The sequence below is a fragment of the Gopherus evgoodei genome, chromosome 11, assembly GCF_007399415.2.
Source record: "Gopherus evgoodei ecotype Sinaloan lineage chromosome 11, rGopEvg1_v1.p, whole genome shotgun sequence".
In the NCBI taxonomy this organism is placed as follows: Eukaryota; Metazoa; Chordata; order Testudines; family Testudinidae; genus Gopherus; species Gopherus evgoodei.
Window position 1 is genome coordinate 76320975 of NC_044332.1, and position 23200 is coordinate 76344174.

The following is a 23200-nucleotide window of genomic DNA, read 5'->3' on the forward strand; positions in this document are numbered from 1 at the left end:
TTCATACACATTGTTGGATTCTAAATTAACCATGTTACCACTCAAGAAACGGACCTAGCGTCATTCTGAATAGCTCAATTAAAATGTTTGTTCATTGTGCAAAGATAAATCAGAAGCGCTAACAAGATGAGAAAAACCTTGTGCTTTTGAAAATAGGACCTAGGCCTCCCAAGTCACATAGGTGCTTTTGAAAATTTTACTGAGTATTTTTTAAAAATTTACTCAACATTATTAAAAACAGCTTTCATAAGGGATAATAAGCTCATGCTTCATGGTAAGCCAGTTGATAATTGATAGGGTTAGGAAGAAACTTCTCCTATGGTCAGATTATTTTATTACAGTTTGCTTCGGGATTCCTTATACCTTCTGCTGAAGCATCTGGTACTGACCACTCCTTGAGGGTTTGTCTACAGGAAAATTTAGTTTGTGGCAAGCCTGGGTATGAATCTACCCCACCTCAACATGAGTCAACAATGCGATGCTGTTGCAAAAAAGTAAATTCAATTTTGGGTTGCATTAACCAGAGGTATAGCATGCAAATCATGGGAGGTGATAGTACCGCTCTACTCAGCACTAGTTAGGCCTCAGCTGGAGTACTGTGTCCGATTTTGGTAACTGCTGTATGGAAAGGATATAGAGAAACTGGAAAGGATCCAGAGGCAAGCGACAAAGATCATCACAGGAATGGAATGCAAACCATAGGAGCAACGGTGGAAGGAACTGGATATGTTTAGCTTGGGAAAGGAGATTAAGGGGGGACATGATAGTGGTCTTCAAATACTTGAAATGCTGCCATAAGAAAGATGGGAAAGAATTGTTCTCTCTTGCCACAGAGAGCAGGACAAGAGGCAATGGAATCAAACTACAGCATAGCAGATTTAGATTAAATCTCAGGAAAAACTTCCTAACTGTAAGAACAGTAGGACAAGAGAACAAACTGCCTAGGGAAATAATGAAATCTTCACTGGAGGTTTTGCAAAAAGAGACTGGATAGCCATCTGTCCTGGATGATTTAGAGGCAACAAATCCTAGGTCTTTATAGATTCTAGGACTGGAAGGGACCTCAGGAGGTCATCAAGTCCAGTCCCCTGCCCTCATGGCAGGACCAAATACCTTGTAGACCATCCCGGATAGACATTTATCTAACCTACTCTTAAATATCTCCAGAGATGGAGATTCCACAACCTCCCTAGGCAATTTGTTCCAGTGTTTAACCACCCTGACAGTTAGGAACTTTTTCCTAATGTCCAACCTAAACCTCCCTTTGCTGCAGTTTAAGCCCATTGCTTCTTGTTCTGTCCTTAGAGGCTAAGGTGAACAAATTTTCTCCCTCCACCTTGTGACACCCTTTTAGATACTTGAAAACTGCTATCATGTCCCCTCTCAGTCTTCTCTTTTCCCAACGAAACAAACCCAATTCTTTCAGCCCTCCTTCATAAGTCATGTTCTCAAGATCTTTAATCATTCTTGTTGCTCTTCTCTGGACCCTCTCCAATTTTTCCACATCTTTCTTGAAATGCGGTGCCCAGAACTGGATACAATACTCCAGTTGAGGCCTAAGCAGCACAGAGTAGAGCAGAAGAATGACTTCTCGTTACTTGCTGACAACACACCTGTTAACGCATCCCAGAATCATGTTTGCTTTTTTTGCAACAGTGTCACACTGTTGACTCATATTTAGCTTGTGGTCCACTATAACCGCTGAATCCTTTTCTGCCATACTCCTTCCTAGACAGTCTCTTCCCATTCTGTATGTATGACACTGATTGTTCCTTCCTAAGTGGAGCACTTTGCATTTGTCTTTGTTAAACTTCATCCTGTTTACCTAAGACCATTTCTCCAATTTGTCCAGATCATTTTGAATTATGACCCCATCCTCCAAAGCAGTTGCAATCCCTCCCAGTTTGGTATCATCTGCAAACTTAATAAGCGTAGTTTCTATGCCAATATCTAAATCGTTGATGAAGATACTGAACAGAGGTAGTCCCAAAACATACCCTTGCGGAACTCCTCTTATTATACTTTTCCAGCAGGATTGGGAACCATTAATAACTACTCTCTGAGTACGGTTATCCAGCCAGTTATGCACCCACCTTATAGTGGCCCCATCTAAGTTGTATTTGCCTAGTTTATTGATAAGAATATCATGCGAGACTGTATCAAATGCCTTACTAAAGTCTAGGTATACCACATCCACTGCTTCTCCCTTATCCACAAGACTCGTTATCCCATCAAAGAAAGCTATCAGCTTTGTTTGACATTATTTGTTCTTTACAAATCCATGCTAGCTATTCCCTATCACCTTACCACCTTCCAAGTGTTTGCAGATGATTTCCTTAAATTACTTGCTCCATTATCTTCCCTGGCACAGAAGTTAAACTAAGGGCTTGTCTACATCAGAAAGTTGCAGCGCTGGTGAGGGAGTTACAGCGCTGCAACTTTGAAGGTGTACACATCTGCAGGGCATCACCAGCGCTGCAACTCCCTGTTTGCAGCGCTGGCCGTACTCCCGTTTTGTCTCGGGTGTAGAGGATCCAGCGCTGGTGATCCAGCGCTGGTAATCCAATGTAGACACTTACCAGCGCTTTTCTTGACCTCCGTGGAAGGAGGAAGCCTCTGGTAATCAAGCTGGTCTCCTTTCCCGGTTTGCTCTCTCGTTCCCGGAACCCCGAGCAAGCAGGTATCCTTCTCTGCGGTTTGCTGGGTGGCTCCGGGAACGCGAGAGCAAACCGCGGCGAAGCTGGTCTCCTTCCCCGGTTTGCTCTCTTGTTCCCGGAACCCCGAGCAAGCAGGTCTCCTTCCCTGCGGTTTGCTGGGTGGCTCCGGGAACGCGAGAGCAAACCGCGGCGAAGCTGGTCTCCTTCCCCGGTTTGCTCTCTCGTTCCCGGAACCCCGAACAAGCAGGTCTCCTTCTCTGCGGTTTGCTGGGTGGCTCCGGGAACGCGAGAGCAAACCGCGGCGAAGCTGGTCTCCTTCCCCGGTTTGCTCTCTCGTTCCCGGAACCCCGAGCAAGCAGGTCTCCTTCCCTGCGGTTTGCTGGGTGGCTCCGGGAACGCGAGAGCAAACCGCGGCGAAGCTGGTCTCCTTCCCCGGTTTGCTCTCTCGTTCCCGGAACCCCGAGCAAGCAGGTCTCCTTCCCTGCGGTTTGCTGGGTGGCTCCGGGAACGCGAGAGCAAACCGCGGCGAAGCTGGTCTCCTTCCCCGGTTTGCTCTCTCGTTCCCGGAACCCCGAGCAAGCAGGTCTCCTTCCCTGCGGTTTGCTGGGTGGCTCCGGGAACGCGAGAGCAAACCGCGGCGAAGCTGGTCTCCTTCCCCGGTTTGCTCTCTCGTTCCCGGAACCCCGAGCAAGCAGGTCTCCTTCCCTGCGGTTTGCTGGGTGGCTCCGGGAACGCGAGAGCAAACCGCGGCGAAGCTGGTCGCCTTTCCCGGTTTGCTCTCGCGTTCCCGGAACCCCCCTTGAAGCCGCCCAACAGCGCTGCAGTGTGGCCACATCTAACACCACTTGCAGCGCTGGTTGCTGTAAGTGTGGCCACTCTGCAGCGCTGGCCCTATACAGCTGTACTAATACAGCTGTAACAACCAGCGCTGCAAAATTTTAGATGTAGACATGGCCTAACTGATCTGTAGTTTCCTGGGTTGTTTTTATTTCCCTTTTTATAGATGGGCACTATATTTGCTCTTTTCTAGTCTTCTGGAATTTCTCCTGTCTCTCATGATTTCCCAAAGATAATAGCTAGAGGCTCAGATACCTCCTCTATTAGCTCCTTGAGTATTCTAGGATGCATTTCATCAGGCCCTGTTGACTTGCAGGCATCTAACTTTTCTAAGTGATTTTTAACTTGTTCTTTTTTCATTTTTATCTTCTAAACCTACCCCCTTCCCATTAGCATTCACTGTGTTAGGCATTCCTTCAGTCTTCTCCCTGAAAACTGAAACAAAGAAGTCATTTAGCATCTTTGCCATCTGAAAGTTTCCTGTTACTGTTTCTCCCTCCTCACTGAGCAGTGGGCTTGCCATGTCCTTGGTCGTCTTCTTGCTGCTAATGTATTGACAAAAAGTCGTCTTTGTTTCCCTTTATTCCTGTAGCTAGTTTGAGCTCATTTTGTGCCATTGTCTTTCAAATCTTGCCACTGCATTCCTGTGTTGTTTGCCTATAGTCATCCTTTGTAATCTGTCCTAGTTTCCATTTTTTATATGACTCCTTTTTATTTTTTAGATCATGCATGATCTCATGATTAAACCAAGGTGGTCTTTTGCCGCATTTTCTATATTTCCTATCCAGTGGAATAGCTTCCTTTTGGGCCCTTAGTAATGTCACTTGGAAAAACTGCCAACTCTCCTCCGTTGTTTTTCCCCTCAGTCTTGATTCCCATGGGACCTTACCTATCATCTCTCTGAGCTTACCAGAATCCACATTCCTGAAATCCATTGTCTCTATTTTGCTCTATTTCCCTTCTACTCTTCCTTAGAATTGTGAACTCTATGATTTCATGATCACTTTCACCCAAACTGCCTTCTGCTTTCAAATTCTCAACGAGTTCCTCCCTATTTGTTAAAATCAAGTCTAGAACAGCTTCCCCCGATAGCTTTTTCAACCTTCTGAAATAAAAAGTTGTCTGCGATGCAGTCCAAGAACTTATTGGATGGTCTGTGCCCTGCTGTGTTATTTTCCCAACATATATCTGGATAGTTGAAGTCCCCCATCACCACCAAATCTTTGGCTTTGGATGATTTTGTTAGTTGTTTAAAAAAAGCCTCATCCACCTCTTCCACCTGGTTAGGTGGTCTGTAGTAGACTCCTAGCATGACATCACCCTTGTTTTTTACCCCTTTTAGCCTAACCCAGAGACTCTCAACATTTCCATCTCCTGTGTCCATCTCCACCTCAGTCCAAGTGTGTACATTTTTAATACATAAGGCAACACCTCCTCCCTTTTTCCCTGTCTGTCCTTCCTGAGCAAGCTGTACCCATCCACACCAGCATTCCAATTGTGTATTATCCCAACAAGTTTCGGTGATGCCAACAATGGCATCTTGGCAGGGAGTTAGACTAAATGAGCCTTGTGGTCCCTTCTAACCCTGTGGTTCTATGATTTACACTAGCCTGCTGAGGACGAACTGTCTGTGGACCCTGCTGACGTGTTAACAATTTGTTAATGTACTTTGATCTAGTCCCATTTGAAAGAGGATAGACCAAAGCATGTTACCCAAGCGTTAAGACGTTTCAACAGGGTCCACACACAGTTAGTTGATGCAGACTAGATTCAAACCCAGCTTGCCCCAAACTAAAAGTTCATGTAGATAAGCCCTGAGACATAATACTGGACTAAATGGATCACTAGTCAGTATGGGAAGTCCTATATTCTTATCCTCTGTACATAAATGTCAAATTAGGAGTTAAAACAACAATAGGGATTAGTAAAGTGAAATGTAAATTCTATGTTGATCAAGGGGAGAATTAACTCCTTTAAATGATTTTGCTTAAGCATGCCCCATCACATTCTAATTCAGTTTGGTTCTTTCTTCCAGGCAGCCATAGTGCTGTGTATGGATGTAGGCTTTGCAATGAGCAATTCTGCTCCTGGAGAGGAGTCTCCATTTGAACAAGCCAAGAAGATGATGACCATGTTTGTGCAGCGACAGGTATGTGTGATTTCCGTTTGAGTATGATACACTTAAAAGGTTAGAAATGAAAGAAGGAAAACAGTGAGGCTTGCTAGACTCTTTTCTTCATCCTTTTTATTTGATTATATTGTGTTTAGCTGGGAAAGTAGTTAGAATTATTCTAATTGACTGTTGTATGTGACAGGTTTCAGGGGGGTAGCCGTGTTAGTCTGTATCAGTAAAAACAACAAGGAGTCTTTGTGGCACCTTAGAGACTAACAGATTTATTTGGGCATAAGCTTTCGTGGCATAACCCACTTCCATCAGATGCATGGAGTGGAAAATACAGTAAGCAGGAATAAATATACACCACGTGAAAAGATGGGAGTTGCCTTACTAAGTGGGGGGTCATTGCTAACGAGGCCAATTCAGTTAGGGTGGATGTGGCCCATTGACAAGAAGGGGTAAATATCAACCGAGGGAAAATTACTTTTTGTAGTGCTAACGAGGCCAATTCAATCAAAGTGGATGTGGCCCATTCTCAGCAGATGACAAGCAAGCATGAGTATCAATGGAGGGTAAATTTTTTTTGTAAAAGCAGCAAAGAATCTTGTGGCATCTTACAGACTAACAGACGTTTTAGAGCATGAGCTTTCGTGGTTCACCCATGAAAGCTCATGGTCCAAAACGTCTTAGTCTGTAAGGTGCCACAGTATTCTTTGCTGCTTTTACAGATCCAGACTAACACGGCTGCCCTTCTGATATTTTTTGTAGTGACCCAGCCACTCCCAGTCTTTATTCAGGCCTGATTTGATGGTGTCAAGTTTTCAAGTTAATTCCAGTTCTGCAGTTTCTCCTTGAAGTCTGTTTTTGAAGTTTTTTTGTTGAAGAATGGTGACTTTTAAGTCTGTTATTGAGTGTCCAGGGAAATTGAAGTGCTCTCCTACTGGCTTTTGAATGTTACAATTCTTACGGTCTGATCTGTGTCCATTTATTCTTTTGCACAAAGACTATCCTGTTTGGCCAATATACATAGCAGAGGGGCATTGCTGGCACATGATGGCATATATCAAATTGGTAGATGTGCAGGTGAATGAGCCCTTGATGTTGTGGGTGTTGTGGTTGGGTCGTATAATGGTATCCCTTGAATAGATACGCGGACTGAGTTGGCAGCGGGGCTTATTGCAGGGATTGGTTCCTGAGTTAGTGTTTCTGTTGTGTGGTGTGTAGTTGCTGGTGAGTATTTGCTTCAGGTTCGGGGACTGTCTGTAAGTGAGGACTGGTCTGTCTCTCAAGGTCTGTGAGAGTGAGGGATCATCCTTGGGGATAGGTTTTAGATCCTTGATGATGTGTGTGAGAAGTTTTAGTTGGGGGCTGTAGGTGATGGCTAGTGGCGCTCTGTTACTTTCTTTGTTGGGCCTGTCCTGTAGGAGGTGACTTCTGGGTGATCCAAATGCTAACCCTATTAAATAACAGAATAGCTGTTTTTACTGTTATATGCGAGAGCAAAACTGGCCTTTCTCCCAGCAGATTTTTGTGGACGACAAGTGTACCTAGCTTGATCACGCCCCCTTTTTAAGCTTGAAGAGGCTTTCATGGGGAAAAGTGCTGTCTTATAAAATGTTTCAGAATTGTTAAAATTTAGCATCATGCAGAATTACTCTGGGAACTGAGTGATCTGATTTTACTCATTTCCCCCATATGTTGATCAGTAATACTCATAGCAGCCTGCTAGTTGAATTTAATTCTAAGTTAATGAGCTCTATGTATGCATACATTTTGGAAGGGCTGTATATGTGGTAGCATGGAGTCTGCTGTAATTGATACCTAGTTGCAAAATTTGTATAATATGCTTTCTATTTAACATATGTATGTACAACACAGTGTATATTTTTGTAAATTTTTTTGTACCTTCTCCATCTCCAGGTGTTTGCTGAGAGCAAAGATGAAGTCTCTGTAGTTTTGTTTGGCACAGATGGCACGGAGAATACCCTTGCCAGTGGTGATCAGTATCAGAACATTACTGTACAAAGACACCTGATGCTACCAGATTTTGATTTGCTGGAGGACATACAAAACGCGATTCAACCAGGCTCTGAACAAGCAGACTGTATCCTCTCTGACTGTACAAAATCTCTGAACTAGATAAAGTAGCATGGAGGACTGGGAGCTTATGTTGTGAAATTGTCCCAGAAGTGTTGTTGATGCCATAACTACTCTTAAACATGTATTGTTCTTTTGAATTTAAGAGTTGACAGTTTGCACAAGAGCCAGTTTTCCAGATTAACCAATTTTCAGAGTTCTTTATAGGATGTTAGGTGGAGTCTTGGCCCCAGTGAATTGTTTCTAGTATAAAGTACTGAATTAATTAAGCGTTGAGCACTTCTGGTATCTTCTTCTCCATGAGACGGAGAGAGAAAAAAATACAGCAAAGAGATGATGTCAGATTAGGCTCAAAATATGTTTGTTTGTTTTTAAAGGGACTTACAAAGCCTAATGCAAAATAGGTTTTCACCAAATTAAACCTATGAAAACTTAAAAAAAAATAAATTAACCCTCCCACCAAGGGAAGCCCAGCACAGCTGCATGTGCTTAGGCATTTCAGATTGATCAGTCCTCATTTTACTGTGAAATGCCTACATTAAGAAAAGTCACTTTTGTTAGTAACATAGGTGAGAGTTTTTGAAAGTGTTCCTCTGAACATTTCATTTGAAAAATTTTCCCATTTCTCTCTGTTCTCCTTCTCCACCCAAAAAAGAATTGTTCATTTGTAGTCAGGTTGGCAGAGCAGCGCCAGAGGAGCCTGCAGCCGGTCAGATGTATGTTGCCACAAACTGAGTCATATTCTTGGTTTGATGGGTATGGAGGTATGTACATGGATGCGATCTATCAAGGGACTTAGGTGCCTAAATCCTGTTTTTAGGCACCATTGCGATTCACAAAACTCCAGTTCAGCTGCCACCTAACCTGAAGATGCCTTAACTCACTTGGCACCTAATTCTTTTCCTCTGGGTGTGTAGACTGCCGCCTCACTCTAGGCACCTCGTCACCAATCTCCCCCCTGAGCATGCACACTGCTGCCTTTCAATTGGTCGTCTGGACACCTATCTCCCATATAAGCCCCAGAGCAATTCACAGACTGGGAAATAAAGGCGTCTGGCTGCCTAAGTTGTATGTGGGGGCATGATCCAGTAGGTGGCCTCCAAGTGTGGCTGCTGGATCCAGGTCCCTCAAGCTAGGTAACACACAACAGCTGGGGATGGAAGGAGAGAGCTCTCTTGTGACCTTTAACCCAGTGGCTAGAGTACTCACCCAGGATGTTAGAGACTCCCATTTAAATCCCCTGTCCTCCTGAGAGAGAAAAGGGATTTGAACAAGGATCTGCCCCCTGTCAGGCTTACACTAGGCTATGGAATATTCTGATATGGGTCTCCATTAGTCTCTCCAGTTGAAGTTGTTCCACTTTTATTAAACAATTGAATAATTAAATATTAATTGAACCAGCGAAAAAGTTAGAGTAACTCTATAGCCTAGTGGTTAAGTCCCTCACCTGAGAGGTAGTTGATCCCTCAGGAGGAGGTGGGACTTGAACCGGGGGTCTCCCACATCCTGAGTAAGTCTCCTATCTCTTAGGCTAAAAGTTATAAGGGAGGTCCGCCACCCCAACCCAACGGGCTGTTTTGTTTCAGGCCCCCACACAAACCTAAGTGGCCTATGCCTTCCTTCCTCGGGTCATGGATTGCTAGCAGTGCTAGATGACTTCTTGCAGCCTGGAGTAGGAGCCTATCTCTGAGAGAGGGGTGGGACTTAATACCCCCCTCTGGTTCGCATCTCTCACTGGCTAGCTCAGGCGGCTCCCTGCCTAGTGTGCTGGCTTTGTTGTTCACAGCCTAAGGTGCCTATCTCTCTCCATTTGTTGTCTGGGTAGCCGAGATGCCTAACTCAGGCTTTGTGAATGGCAGTGTTGTGCCTGTGATTTTCTAGGTGCCTAAAAGGTGCCATGATGCTCAGTATTGCAGTGCCTCAGTCCCTTGGATCCCTGAGCACAGAGGTAAGAGCACACCCTCAGTGAAATTACTTGAGAAAAGAAATGTATCAAGAGATGTAAAAAATAGATGTTTATTAAGAAAAGGGGAATTATAGTGAAAAATGTCATATTTTGAAACTACATGTAATTTTCATTCATGGATACCAGATAAAGAGACGATGATAATACAAAAAGTCTAGGTGATAAATGTTTCCATTGGGCTCGATCCTGCTCCTATCATACCTTTGCTCTTGACTTCAATAGCAGAATTGGTCCAAGGTAACAGTCTTCCCTTTAAAAGTGCAGGGAAAAGACAGGGTTGTAGGAAAGGCAATAGGTGGTTTTAATAGGTGCCAGTTTGGTTGTCATACACTGAAATGCTTTAATTGTCTCTGCAACCGCTAAAATAAAGATAAGAACATGTATCTTTCTGACACAGTCTTGTTCTAAATGTCTTTTGTCTTTAACTCACTTAGTCCTGGATGCACTTGTCGTGTGCATGGACTTGCTTCAAAAGGAAACAATGTAAGTACTGCAGCCTGGGGACTTGCACAAGAATTCTGAAATGGAATTTTGAGAGCTGAGCTGACTCCACTTGAATGCTGCAAGGTTGTGTGACTAGGGAAGATGCTGCTTTTTAAAAAATCACCACAATGAAAAACTATTCCTGAAAAACCCACTAGAGAGACCCAACCTCCCTAAGCAATTTAAGTCACTTGAATAAGAGCTTGCCCACTTAGGGAAGTTATAGTGGTATAAACTTAAGGTGTGAATCTAAACTAATATAATTATACCAATCTAACTCTTTGGATCAACACTCATTCTGGTTATGAGAGAGCCTTTTGTTGCTTGGGTGACGTTTAAGATAACTGAATAAAGCCACTCTTATTCTCGCATAAGAGTGTCTACGTGGGTGTTTATACCAGAATTACTATACTGGTTAACTATTCCAGTATAACTAGTAAAACTTTCTTGTGTAGGCAAACCTTAAACAGGTTTTACAATGTGCTCTTCCGGTCAATAAATTTGGCCTTGTGTGGACTAATGAGGGAAGTCAACCCTTGAGAATACCTTGTATCCATCTGCCTTGGGATGAAATCCATATACTTAATTGGAGCATCCGAGCTAATCTTTACTGTCAGGAAGGAGCTTAAGTATACAGAAGTAGCCTCTAACCGTATCTCTAAACGGCTGGGAGCATGCCTCCCAGCACAGGTGGACAGACACGCACTAGCTCTGATCGAGCTGGTGTGCTAAAAACAGAAATGTGGCTGTGATAGCAGCTCGGACCCAGGGGGTTGGGTAAAATACATTCTAGTGGCTAGCCTGGGCCACCTCCCATGCTGCCTGGGCCCCAGTACTATTTTTAGTGCACTAGCTGGAGGAGTATGTCTACGTGTGCTGGGAATTACACCTCCCAGCTGCAGTGTAGTCAAACCCTAGAGACCTGCTTATATAAAGAGAAAAGCTTTCAATTGCGTGAGCTTAACAGGACTGGAAAAAACCCTTAACATCCAGGTAAACACAGTTTAACACCTTTATAATGATGGTCTTGCAGCCTGGGAGGAAGTAGCCAGCACCTTTAGTAAACACCAAGGACTAGATCTTCAGTGGTATAGACTGGCATAGCTCCGTTGACTTCAGCATAGTTAAACTAATTTATGTCAGCTGAGGAGCAGGCTTTCCATTCACTTGGTGGGGAAAAAAAATCAGAAAAAGGACACAGACTTCCCCTGAATAATAATAAGAAAGAACAAACCATGCTGATTGGATTTATTCTTGTTGTACTTAAGGGCAGCATATCTTGATGTTTACAGACTTCTGTTACAAGAAGTTCTAAACTTTATTAGAGATACAGTTTTACATTTTTTAAAATAAGTGTTCAGCAAATGATGCAACAGGATTTTTTTATTTCAACAAATCTTCTGTTTTTATTGTTTAAGAGGAAAGAAATATGAGAAACGACACATTGAGGTGTTTACAGACCTTAGCAGTCCCTTCAGTGAGGATCAGCTGGAAATCATCATCGCTAACTTGAAGAAAACAGGAATCTCTCTGCAATTTTTGTAAGTGTGGAAGTAGTGCTAAAGCATCTTCACAGCTCTGTGCCATTTTCCTTACATAATTACAGCCGTCCAAAATTGTCTGCTGTTGTGGTAAGTGCTGTGGTGTGGTGTAAAGGGGACGCTCCCTGTAATATTATTATTATTTGAATTACTGTAGTGCCTAGGAATCACAGAGCAGGACCTCATTGTGCTAGGCGCTGTAGAAATTCAGGAATAAAAAGATGGCCCCTTCCCCAAAGAGCTGTCAATCTCAGTATAAAACAAGAGACAATAGAGACAGACAGACAAACGGGAGGGAATACAAGGAAACAATAAGACAGTATTGGTCAGTATGATAGGCAGTGGTCTCAGCACGCCGGCAGCCTAACTATTCTCAGTTTTTTTTGTAGACATCACAGAAAAGGAGGATAATGAGGTAACTTTGTGGATTTTTATGGGGAGCTTCTCCTAAGCACGAGGGGCAGCATGGAAGAAAGCACAAAGGTGCCTGTTTGAAAATTAAACAAGTAGGAAATGTAACAGTAGAAAATATACAGGTATTGTCAGGGAGATGGAAAAGATCACCTCACAGGTCTTTTTCTAGTCGGGCTTCTGTTATTCTTAGATAATTTAATGACATTATTTGGGGTACAGCAAAATATCATTTCATCTAGAGATGCCAGTTAAACTCTAACCTAGACTTGTAACACATGGGAAAATGTCAGTTTTATTCATGAATTCACCAGCTATTACAGGCTATTAAAATCTCATACAGAATAACAGTTATTACAGGAATGACTAATAGCACAGCTATAATTAAGGGATTGGAAGGGTATTCTTTGCTGGGGTTTAGAACTGACATTTAAAGGGCATCAGGCTGAAGAAAATCAATCCAGATGCAATTTTTGTCTCTCTTTTTTTTTAATTATCCAAAATGATTTAGTTGTTTTAGTTAAGTAGCAAAATAAATTAACTGTTTCGAATTGTATTCTTAGCTTGCCGTTTCCAGTGGATGATGAAGAGGGAAGTGGGGATACAGGTGATGGTCGACATTCTGATATGTACAGAAATTCTTTTCCAAGGAAAGGCTTAACCGAACAGCAGAAAGAAGGCATCTGTATGGTGAGAAAATTGATGTTTGCTTTAGAGGAAGAAGGAGGCCTAGATGAAATTTACACTTTCAGGTAAACTTGAATACACCCCTTTCAGATGCTGGAAGTTTAGTTTCTAATTTCATCCACAAAAAGCTTTAATGAATGAGGTGGCATTTTGTGGTTGTGTAACTTATCACACATTTGGATCCTTTAAATCAACTTCAGTGGCTTTGATTCGAAGAACAGATAAGAAACTTATACGATACAATGGAAAGTGAATTTTCCTTCGTATGATACTCTGTCTTTATAGAAAGTATCCCTTATTCTTCCTCTGTCTTGTGTTCCTCAGAATGTTTTAAGGAGGGTGATCCTCTCAATGAGACTTCGAAAGCATATTGAATATAAGGTATTTAGAAGATGAATGCTATTTTAGAATGTGTGTGCAGTGCATGTAAAGCATTTGCACATAATGGTAGCCCTGGTTTCCTGGTCTCAGATTGGTTGCAGATCAACTAGTTTATCAAACTCCCCCAGACAGATTGTGACTGATGGTTGCTTCTTGAAGCCCATGGCTTATTAACGAACTGGTGTCCATTGTGTCTAACAGTAGACTGTTTCAGTAGAATTGCTAATGCAAGGATAGAAAGATTGTTTTACATTTTGGTATCTCCACAGTGAACCAATAAAAATGTGTGTGTATGTTAGAAACACTGCAGTTGTTGCTATTCCTGAGACTTCTCCCCGACAGGTGCTTTAGACTGGTAGCTTCCTCCCCTCATCCTGCCCAATTTATCATTTGGTCCCTCTCTCTTTTTGTAACCATTATATATTTTTCCTCATCTTGGTCTCCATGGTTGGTTAGAGTATGTTATATGAGAAGGGAAATTTAGACCCTTCTGTTTGTGAGGAAATATATCACCACTGCTACATATTTATTTTCTATTTGCCTACAAAGCAGCCTGAGGTTTTTCCATGGCAATAAAAACAGGCTTTGTTGCTGCACCCCAAAGCCAAACAAAACAATATATTTTTGATCATGATTATCCTTTCAGATAATCCATGTGCATGAAACTGTCAGGTGTTCTAAGTTTCCCTTGCCCCAAAGCCTCCCCCAGCTTCCTTTTTCAGTAACCATGGACAATACCACTATCCTGCCTGTCACTCAGGCCTGTAACCTGGGCATCAACTTTGACTTCGACCTTTCTCTCTGGGTCCTCACCTCAGGCTATATCTAAATCTTGCAGATTCTTTTTGCATAACACCTCTTAGCATGTAGCCTTTCTTATTCAGTCATACACAGCTAAAACTTCAGTGCAGGCTTTCATCTTCCCACTTCTTAATTACTGCAGCATCCCATTTTCTGGCCCTGACAAACGCGGTCTTGCCCCACTCATATCCATTCTGTCTATAGCCATCTGTTGTGTTGTCTCTTGTCTTATATATAGATTATATAGGCTCTTTGGGGCAGGAACCATCTTTCTGTTCTGTGTTTGTACAGCACCTAGCACTGTGGGGTCCTGTTCCTTCACTAGGGCTCCTGGGAGCTATTGTAATACAAATAATAAACATCTCTTTTATCTTTGCCTTTCCTTTCCTGGGCTATAAATGCAGTACAGCTCTGCTTAGTCCTTGGTTTCAGGGGAGGTCCGAAACCTTTGGATAAATGGGGGTTTGGCTAACAGATTAAGGCTTTAGTGCCGTTTAAATTGTTTAAGAATAGATGAGGTTTTAGATCAGTTTATTCAGCTTTTATAAAGTAGCCTTGCAAAACTGTCATGAAAATTTACCAACCTAGACACAGTGTCTCCTTTTCTCTTTTTACTATGCTGCTGATCAAAAATATTTTTACCCTCTATGGAAATAAAAAATTTATCCAAGCAGATGGTCAAGTAGAATTTTGTAATATTGACTTAAACTGGGCGAAAAAAAAAAAGTCAAGAAACACAATGTGAGACTAAGAAGGCTGGCTACAGGGCTAGAGGCATTTATGCTGTTGTTAGACTTTTTTAAAAATAAAAGCTTATCAAAGTCCACATGTGTGTAGATATAGAGATGTGTATTATTCAGTAATCAGTTAACTATTGACCTATGCTGTCTGCAAGTCTAAAAGGGCAAAATTTGCTAATGGACTTGGTCTTCACTGATCGGGGAGAACTGGGAATCTGTTTCTTCTAAAAAACATAGGAAATTAAATCTAAAAAACTATGTTAATACAGAATTAAGGTAACACAAGCATTACAAAGTTAAGAAATGTAAAAGTTAAAGTTGAGTGTTTTACTTTAACTTTGCCCCTTGAGTGTATGAATTATAATAGTTTTGATTACATGGACACAGGTTTCACGTAACTTAGGTTGTACAAAATACTATTGAATTATCTTGCATTATTTGATATGACTGTGCTTATGTCTTTATTGCCAGAAGGGTGTATTACATTTATTACAGTGGGCTAACTAACACGTGTTAGGTATTTAAAACCTAATGGGGACAAGATGCAGATAGTTTTTACTGCATTGTGGCTAGGTGAGGTCGACATTATACTCCCCAGCTGTGGTTGACCTCTCCTAGCAACATTGCTGTGAAAACTACATAGCCTTGTCTCCATTTTACAGCAAGATTACTACTATCTCACAGTAAAAACATGCCTTTTTTGGTCGTGAAGACACGTCTTTGTGATCATACAGAAGATGTAATCTAATAAATGTTCCCTGAGTTAAAACTGTATTTTCAATCTTAATTTTCACATTTTCTGACTTTGAGCGATGTTGTGTTAACAGTTTTATAATTTTAATGTACAGTCATTTAAAAGAACCTTTTTTTGCCTTATAAGTTTTTTTATCTGCTATTTGGCTTAGAGATATTCAAAGTAGCTGGCTTTATACTAACTGAGGTGTGAAAAGAAGTGTATTTATTAACAACTTATTAAAAATGTGGGGCATGTTAATTACCAAACAAACAAAATAATGTTAATTGAAACAGGATTCTTTATTTTTTCATCTCCAGCCCAGACAACATCTTACCAGTGAGAGGTGTCTTTTATAATATGGGCTGTTCAACCAGCTAAATTACTTAATGTGTTAATGTTAGCTAACTGCAAAATGCTTCCTAAACAACTGTGTAATCTCTTCTTCCCCATAAGAACTGACATACTATCTTTAACCTTAATATCATAGAGCTGTAGAGGTTTTAGATGGAAAACACCTACTAGATCACATTCTCTGCCCTCTTCTTACTATGATCAGGAACAGGAATGTTCTGTATAGTTTATTTTCTGGTGCTTTGTGCAATCCAAGCCAAACCAGTTGGACTTCCACCCTTTCCTGAGGAGATTGTATTTTCCAGATTGTTTTATTTCAGCATATCAAAGGATTCATCTCTGTTTTTTTGATTCTTTAATTTAGAGAGAGCCTGGAGCGTCTTTCAATGTTTAAGAAAATCGAAAGAAGACCTATGGCTTGGCCCTGCCAGCTAACTATAGGTTCTAATCTGTCTATAAGGATTGTGGCATATAAATCAGTAAGTTACTAAAATCACATATTTAAGTATACATTGGCAGGAGCATAGTTAGCTGCACCTTTATTTTTTCCTTAAAGACAAGAAAATTAAATACCTTAACATAGATGAAGGAAAACATTATGGTGAGATTTTACATGCTGAAAACCCAGTAAATCTAAAGTTATAGTTCTCACAGCAACCTTAACTTTGCCATATTAGACATGCATGTTAAAGCATTAAAGTTAACAATATTCAGAAAGAGAAAGTGATTCCTATCCACAGTGTGACATTTAACTGTATAAAGTTTAGAAACCTGATTTAGGGTGCTGCATTCACATGAAGCTTTCCAACTGGCTGTCTCTGAAATGCCCATAAACGAATGAGGCTTAATATTTTCCTTATTTTTTAGGGGATATTGCACTTTTTTTTTTTTTAGAAATAGTAATAAGGATATCCTCAATTTGAAATCACATTTGTGGACATAAATGTTTTACTTACTGTTGTTACAAATCATATGTAAGATTATAATAATTTTAAAAGATTAGTGAAAATATTTTCTCTTTTTTTTCAGTGTTTGCTTTGTGCAATTTGGCAGGACCTTACATATATCAGTTTCACTGTTCAGTCAGTCTGTTTCCCCTATTGTTTGTGTGGGTCTTTCACACAGCAGTAAGAGGAAAAACATTTTAAAAAAAGAGGAAAATATGTAATACCACAGCTGCCTATCATGTAAATAATAGCTAGGCAGCCATGTAGTTCAGTGATACTGAGGTGATTTTGGTGAAATAGAGTTTAACTGGTTCATCACCTGAACCTAAAAATAGGATTCTCTTCAGTATTCTGTTGCTTCAAGGCAAAAGATTCTAGTTTACTAATATGCCTGATGTCTAGAAGGTGGATTTATTAGGCTTGGGTAAGGTCTAATCATTATGGGCTTCCCTTGCCAGCTTCCTGTTTCTTCTCATTTATAATAATAATAATTATTATAATTATTTGATTATGGCATTGTGTTAGGCACTGTGCTAAGGCAGAGTAAGAGATAGTCCCTGCCCCAAAGAGTTTACAATTTAAATAGGCAAGACAAGCAAGGGTTGGAGGAAAATGAGAGCCATTTGTTTAACCTGAAATGAGAATTGTCAATATGAGTAGAGCACTAGTGGTGATTGGAGTAGCAAATGCTGTTTTCATCAAATGCTGTCAAGTATAAGAGGGGTAGCTGTGTTAGTCTGGATCTGTAAAAAGCAACAAAGAGTCCTGTGGCGCCTTATAGACTAACAAATGTATTGGAGCATAAGCTTTCATGGGTGACTATCCACTTCGTCAGATGCATGTAATGGAAATTTCCAGAGGCAGGTATAAATATGCAGGCAAGAATCAGTCTAGAGCTAACGAGGTTAGTTTAATCAGGGAGGATGAGGCCCTCTTTTAGCAGTTGAGATGTGAACACTAAGGGAGGAGAAACTGGTTTTGTAGTTGGCTAGCCATTCACAGTCTTTGTTTAATCCTGAGCTGATGGTGTCAAATTTGCAAATGAACTGAAGCTCAGCAGTTTCTCTTTGAAGTCTGGTCCTGAAGTTTTTTTGCTGTAGGATGGCCACCTTTAAATCTGCTATTGTGTGTCCAGGGAGGTCGAAGTGTTCTCCTACAGGTTTTTGTGTATTACCATTCCTAATATCAATATTCCATTACATACGTCCGATGAAGTGAGTATTCACCCACAAAAGCTTATGCTCCAATACATTTTTTAGTCTATAAGGTGCCACAGGACTCTTTGTTGCTTCTTTCAGCAAATGCTGTTTATGACCCAGCACTTGGTCAAGAGAAATGATTCTAGGAATTGATTCTCATGTTGTGGTGGGGACCCAGCCCCAAATGAGATTGAAATATTCCTTTTCTTTCAATGTTGACACAAAGCTCACGGAAGAGAAGCTGAAAAAGTCCTGGACTGTTGTGGATGCCAAGACCTTAAAAAAAGAAGATGTGCAAAAAGAGACTGTCTACTGCTTGAACGATGATGATGAAACAGAAGTTCCGAAAGATGATCTTGTTCAAGGTATGGGTTATTCTCTCTGTGCCCTCTTAAAACATTTAGGCTTAAATTTTAGGACTTATTCTCCGAAGTCACTTAAATGTATTAGAAAATTCCACCCTTAGGTGCCTAAAGATGGATTTAGAAGTCGAACTGTGGCCTTAGACTGTAAACTCTTGGGGGTAGGGAGCTTGTCATCTTGTATATCTGTAAAATTCGTATTATTGCCACAGTTGCTAGAGCTGCATGTTTTTTACAAAGACAAAATAACACAAAATAAAACAACAAAAAATGGATAAAGCAAAATAAAACAAAAAAATCCATCCAGCAGTTGTGGCTTCTGGCGCACTAGGTTGCAGTGCCACTTCATCATGACCAGCATATGATGCATGGAGGGGTGGCTGGGCCAAATCCGAGCTGTGACCCCGTGCGCCAGGTCCAAATACCCAGAGCAGGAAGCCAGGCCTGTCCCCACAGGATCAGAGCCACCTCTGCAGGGTGAGTGAGGGGTGGGCTCACTCTCCAATCTCCACCTCGCCCAAGAATTCCCAACACCCCCTACACTTCCCTTCCCACTATCTCCTGTGTGGATAAAATGTGTCACACGAAATAACACAAAATAACCCCCGCATCCCAAAATTATAAAAAATTAAAAGAATCTCACAGGACTCTAATTATTGCAATAATAATAATGCCAGGTAGGAACTGGAAGGCAGTGTAGCAGTTCCCAGGCTGCGCTCTGTGGAGCACTTGTGCTCCATGGTAGATGGGCTGGTGGATGGTGCTGACTCTTCTTGTTTCCAGCTGTTAAATTGCATCAAAACATATCTAAAAATATATCAAATACCTTCCTACTGTTATAGCAGTTGCTTGCATGGAAAAGTATGTGCCACAAGGATATTACACAATTGTGAATGGAAGATGCTGTGCTCTCTGTGATAATGAATAAAAGGAGTTGTCTAGGGGATAATCTTTCTGTTAGATGTGGTTCTCACCATGAAAAAGTTTGAGAATTAGCTTCACCATTTAGACTAGAAGGAGGTTTCAGGTGCCAGGGTTACAGAATGCAGGATAATACTCACAGCATGTAAATTTCTGTTTTGCATAGTTTAGTTTCTCTTTGAATGCAAAGAATTCAGTTTCTTAGATGAATAAAGGCCATCATCAACTTGAAATACAGTCCATTTTCAAAAATTTGAGTTAAAAATTGATTCAAGTGCTATATCTGCTTCTCAGTCTCCCTGGGTATGTCTGCACAGCAAAGAAAAACCCACATCTGGCCTGTGCAAGCTGGCTTGGGCTTGTGGGGCTGTTTCATTGCTGTGTAGACTTCCAAACTGGGGCTGGAGCCTGGGCTCTGGGACCTGTGAGGTGGTAGGGTCCCAGAACTTGGGCTCCAGCCTGAGCCCGGAAGCCCACACGTCAGTGAGACAGAGCCACAAGCCCAAGTCAGCTGGCACTGGCCAGCCGCAGGTATCTAGTAGCTATATTGACACACTATTATCAGTCACATTTTGCTATTTTAAGAAAATGTTTCTTTCCCTTGGTGCTGTTTAAAAGTCCTACACAAATGGGGGAAATAGAATAATTATACGAGGGAGACTGTACAAATGACTACGGAAGGTCAAGTGCACAAAGTAAACTAAAAAAATAGAAATATAATTTTTCTCTCTCAACTCCTTTAACTGTAGTAATCTTAGGTGTTGTTTGTAACAGTAGTAGGTTAAAAATGTTCATATATCTGTGTGATTTTTAAGTTGACTGTCTCTCTTTAAGCAGAGGTGATGTAATTATGAAAAAAGCTAGTAAGTAATGTTAACTTAGTGTTCTGTGCATGTTTCATAATTTCAAACTTAAAAAAAAATCTGCTTACATTATAGGGTAGACTTTAGGAAGGGTTCTTTTCAAATTCCACAGCATCTTTTCCTGCTGAATTATTGCCCTCACTCCAGTTAATTTGGGGACACTTCCTATTTCCTTCAGTATGCTTAAATGTTTCAGATGAGTTTGTAGTTGCCCTGACTTCAGTGAGCGGGATTGGGCCTTAAATATAGATCTATCCATGTAGATTTAGTAGAGTGGGGGTACATTTATTTGCCTGTTAGTAGTTGTTCTCTAAGATGGCACTGTCCGTGGATATAAACTAACTCACCTTTTGATAGTTTTTATATTTTGGGATTTGATTAATAGACTTTAAGGCCAGAACTGACCATTATGATAATCTAATCTGACCTCCATCATAACAATGGGATTTTACCCAGCGATTCCTGCACGAAGCCCACATGTTGTGGTTGAGCTACAGCATATTTTAAAAAAGAGGCTAGAAGTTTAAAATGTTGGGAACAAGGCTATGATGTGTTATAATATATTAAAACTCTCTCGATCCTTCCTCACCCCAAAGCTGCTGCCTGCTTCCTCAAGCAGGGTCAGAACATTCTAGAAATCTTTGAGCATTCCTGACCTCCCTCTGCTGAATTCCTGATCTGTGAATGCCTGTCAGATTATTTCTTCAGAGAAAAGTAGTAGTAAATAGGTACAATTTACTTTTGATTCCAATATCAAAGTAAACTAGAGAGACCAAAGATGTCTTCACCCAGTGGCCTGACATTCAACTGCAGCTAAAGAGCTCCCGATGTTTCATAGAAATTTTTGAAGAACATTCTGTTTACAGAGTATTCTGCACATTGAGTGTGTTTTTTGAGTTTTGCTTCAACTTGCTTTTTCATGTTCTTTTCAAATTCTTAAGGAAATGTCCATGCAAAAAAGTTTTTCATTTTGGGATGTTCATCTGCTTCTGGTGTTTATTCCCCACCTGAAGACATCATCCTCAGGCACTGACAGCATAATCAGCTAAACAGAAGCTAATTGTGGTATTGCAAGCAGAATATTATAACTTCAGGTTGGAGACTAAGCAGCAAGAACAGGTGATACTCCTAAGAAACAAAGATCCTGATTTCATGCAAATATCCCTAGTAATAACAAGCGAAGGAAGCAAAATACAGATATAAACACTAGATCAACTAGTCTCAGGATAGAAAGGTTTTTGCTTTTCCATGAGGCATCAGTAGGTCTTTAATATCCACTTTAATGACAGCTTGGTCTCTGAATTTTTTGTGGATTCCTTTCTTTGAGTCTTCTGCTGATTTGTGTTATGTTTTTGCTATTTTTATTTGCAAGGAGTGTTCATGTTCTTTTCACTGAGTATTGTTTTGTGAGTATAAGGTGGTGAGCAGTGTGTTAAGTATTTTTTTTCTTTTCTGATATCTGCAAAAGTAGGTACATTATGTAAAATGATGCACAAGGAGTATAACTGTTTTTTGTGATTTGCAAATTTTGTCTATGGAGTGTGTGATTATTTTGTTAACAGGAGAAAGTAATTTGATGTAAATTACAAAGTTAATTGTATGGAGTATAGCTGTGGGGTGTGCATGCATTGTTAAAATATGCAGAGTGCTAATTTAAGTGTAAGAAACGTAGGCCCTGATGCTTACCAGATACTCATCTCTTGTTCTCCAGGGTTCCGCTATGGGAGCGATATAGTTCCTTTCTCTAAAGTAGACGAGGAGCAAATGAAATACAAAACCGAAGCAAAGTGTTTTTCTGTATTAGGATTCAGCAGATCATCTCAGGTGCAGTATTGAACTTCTTCCCATGCAGTTACTGGATAACTGTTGAATATAGGTCAGAGCTACTGGGGACAATGGTGCTGTGCTATGCTCCAGTGAACAGGTGCATGTTGTGTGGGTGGCTGCTATTAGATGTGCAGAAACAGTTCAAGTTTGCCACGTCCAGTGGATCTGGACTCCACATAGATCGCTATGAAGGGGGCATTTGAGCGAGGTTCATCGTTGTGGTCTCAGGCTCATGATTATACAGAGCCAGTGATCACAAATCCTCATGTCGGGGTGCCAGGTGTAGTGCAATCCCTATCTTAGCCCAGGGGCTCAAGTAGTGGATGAAGAAGAAGCTTTAGAATTTCCCCACCCTCTTCCAGTGGCAAGGAAGTGGATTCCTCCTTCCCCAGTCCCTGATTAGTTCCCTGCACAAAATTCTTTGGCTTTGTCCAAGTCTGTGTGTTCATTCCATTGTACTAGCAATAGAAGCTCACCAATGTTTGAAAACTCTTGGAAGCTAAGTGTCTTAATTCTAATGCTCGTAGGATAAGTTATGAGCTGTTTTCCTCTTGTTTTCATTAAAGTAACAAAAATTAAATGTCATGATTGGTTCACAAAATTAGGGCTCAGAAGCAGTATGTATAGGAAGATGATTATATATCTTTTAAAAGTAGATACATACACTATAGAGAGACACTGCATCCCATGGCATCTGGGAGCCTTACAAGGCTTAAGATGAGACATTCCCTATGTCAGTAAGAAACCAAACACTTTTCCTTCCTGCTATCTACAACTTCAGCAGTCAGCTAGGAAAGCAGGATTTAAACATGTGGGAAGTCCTGGACAACGAGATATCTTGCCTCACGTTCTAAGAGTGGAATATACACATATGCATACAGATGAGAGCAGAACATTTTAAGCTGGCACTACTCTTCCCTTTCCAGGAGATCCCTAATGGTGGTTATGGGCATCTACGCATCCTCCTGGAGTCTCCCGGGACTGAGTCAAGTTACTTCTACTATTCACTATCCATGGTGAAGTCACTGGGGGGTATCATAAGATACTGAGCCTCAGTGCTAGCAGTATGCTGAATGCTCCCAAATCTACTTCTCTGTCTTGTCAAGTCTTCCAGATGTTACCGTGCCTTGGCAAAATAGGGACCTGGATGAAACACAGGATCATTACCCATCACCACAAAAAACAGAAGTGATGCTGGTCGGCAGAGGGCAATATATAGAGAGCTATCAAAAACTGCAACCATCCCTCTGTTGTCCACAGGTGCACAGCCTCAATCT

The 23200-nt window shown here is 41.1% G+C and overlaps 1 protein-coding gene across 2 annotated transcripts in view; it reads left to right on the forward strand.

Moving 5' to 3' along the window:
• The window catches only part of XRCC5 (X-ray repair cross complementing 5), an 80955-nt gene that overhangs the window by 4177 nt on the left and 53578 nt on the right, over positions 1–23200 (forward strand). For both annotated transcript variants that reach the window (XM_030579947.1, XM_030579948.1), the window contains exons 2-9: positions 5530–5643; positions 7531–7714; positions 10108–10156; positions 11575–11697; positions 12672–12860; positions 16169–16283; positions 18177–18315; positions 21808–21920. In XM_030579947.1, the coding sequence (XP_030435807.1) occupies positions 5530–5643; positions 7531–7714; positions 10108–10156; positions 11575–11697; positions 12672–12860; positions 16169–16283; positions 18177–18315; positions 21808–21920 (1026 nt within the window). The remainder of the gene's footprint in view (positions 1–5529; positions 5644–7530; positions 7715–10107; positions 10157–11574; positions 11698–12671; positions 12861–16168; positions 16284–18176; positions 18316–21807; positions 21921–23200) is intronic.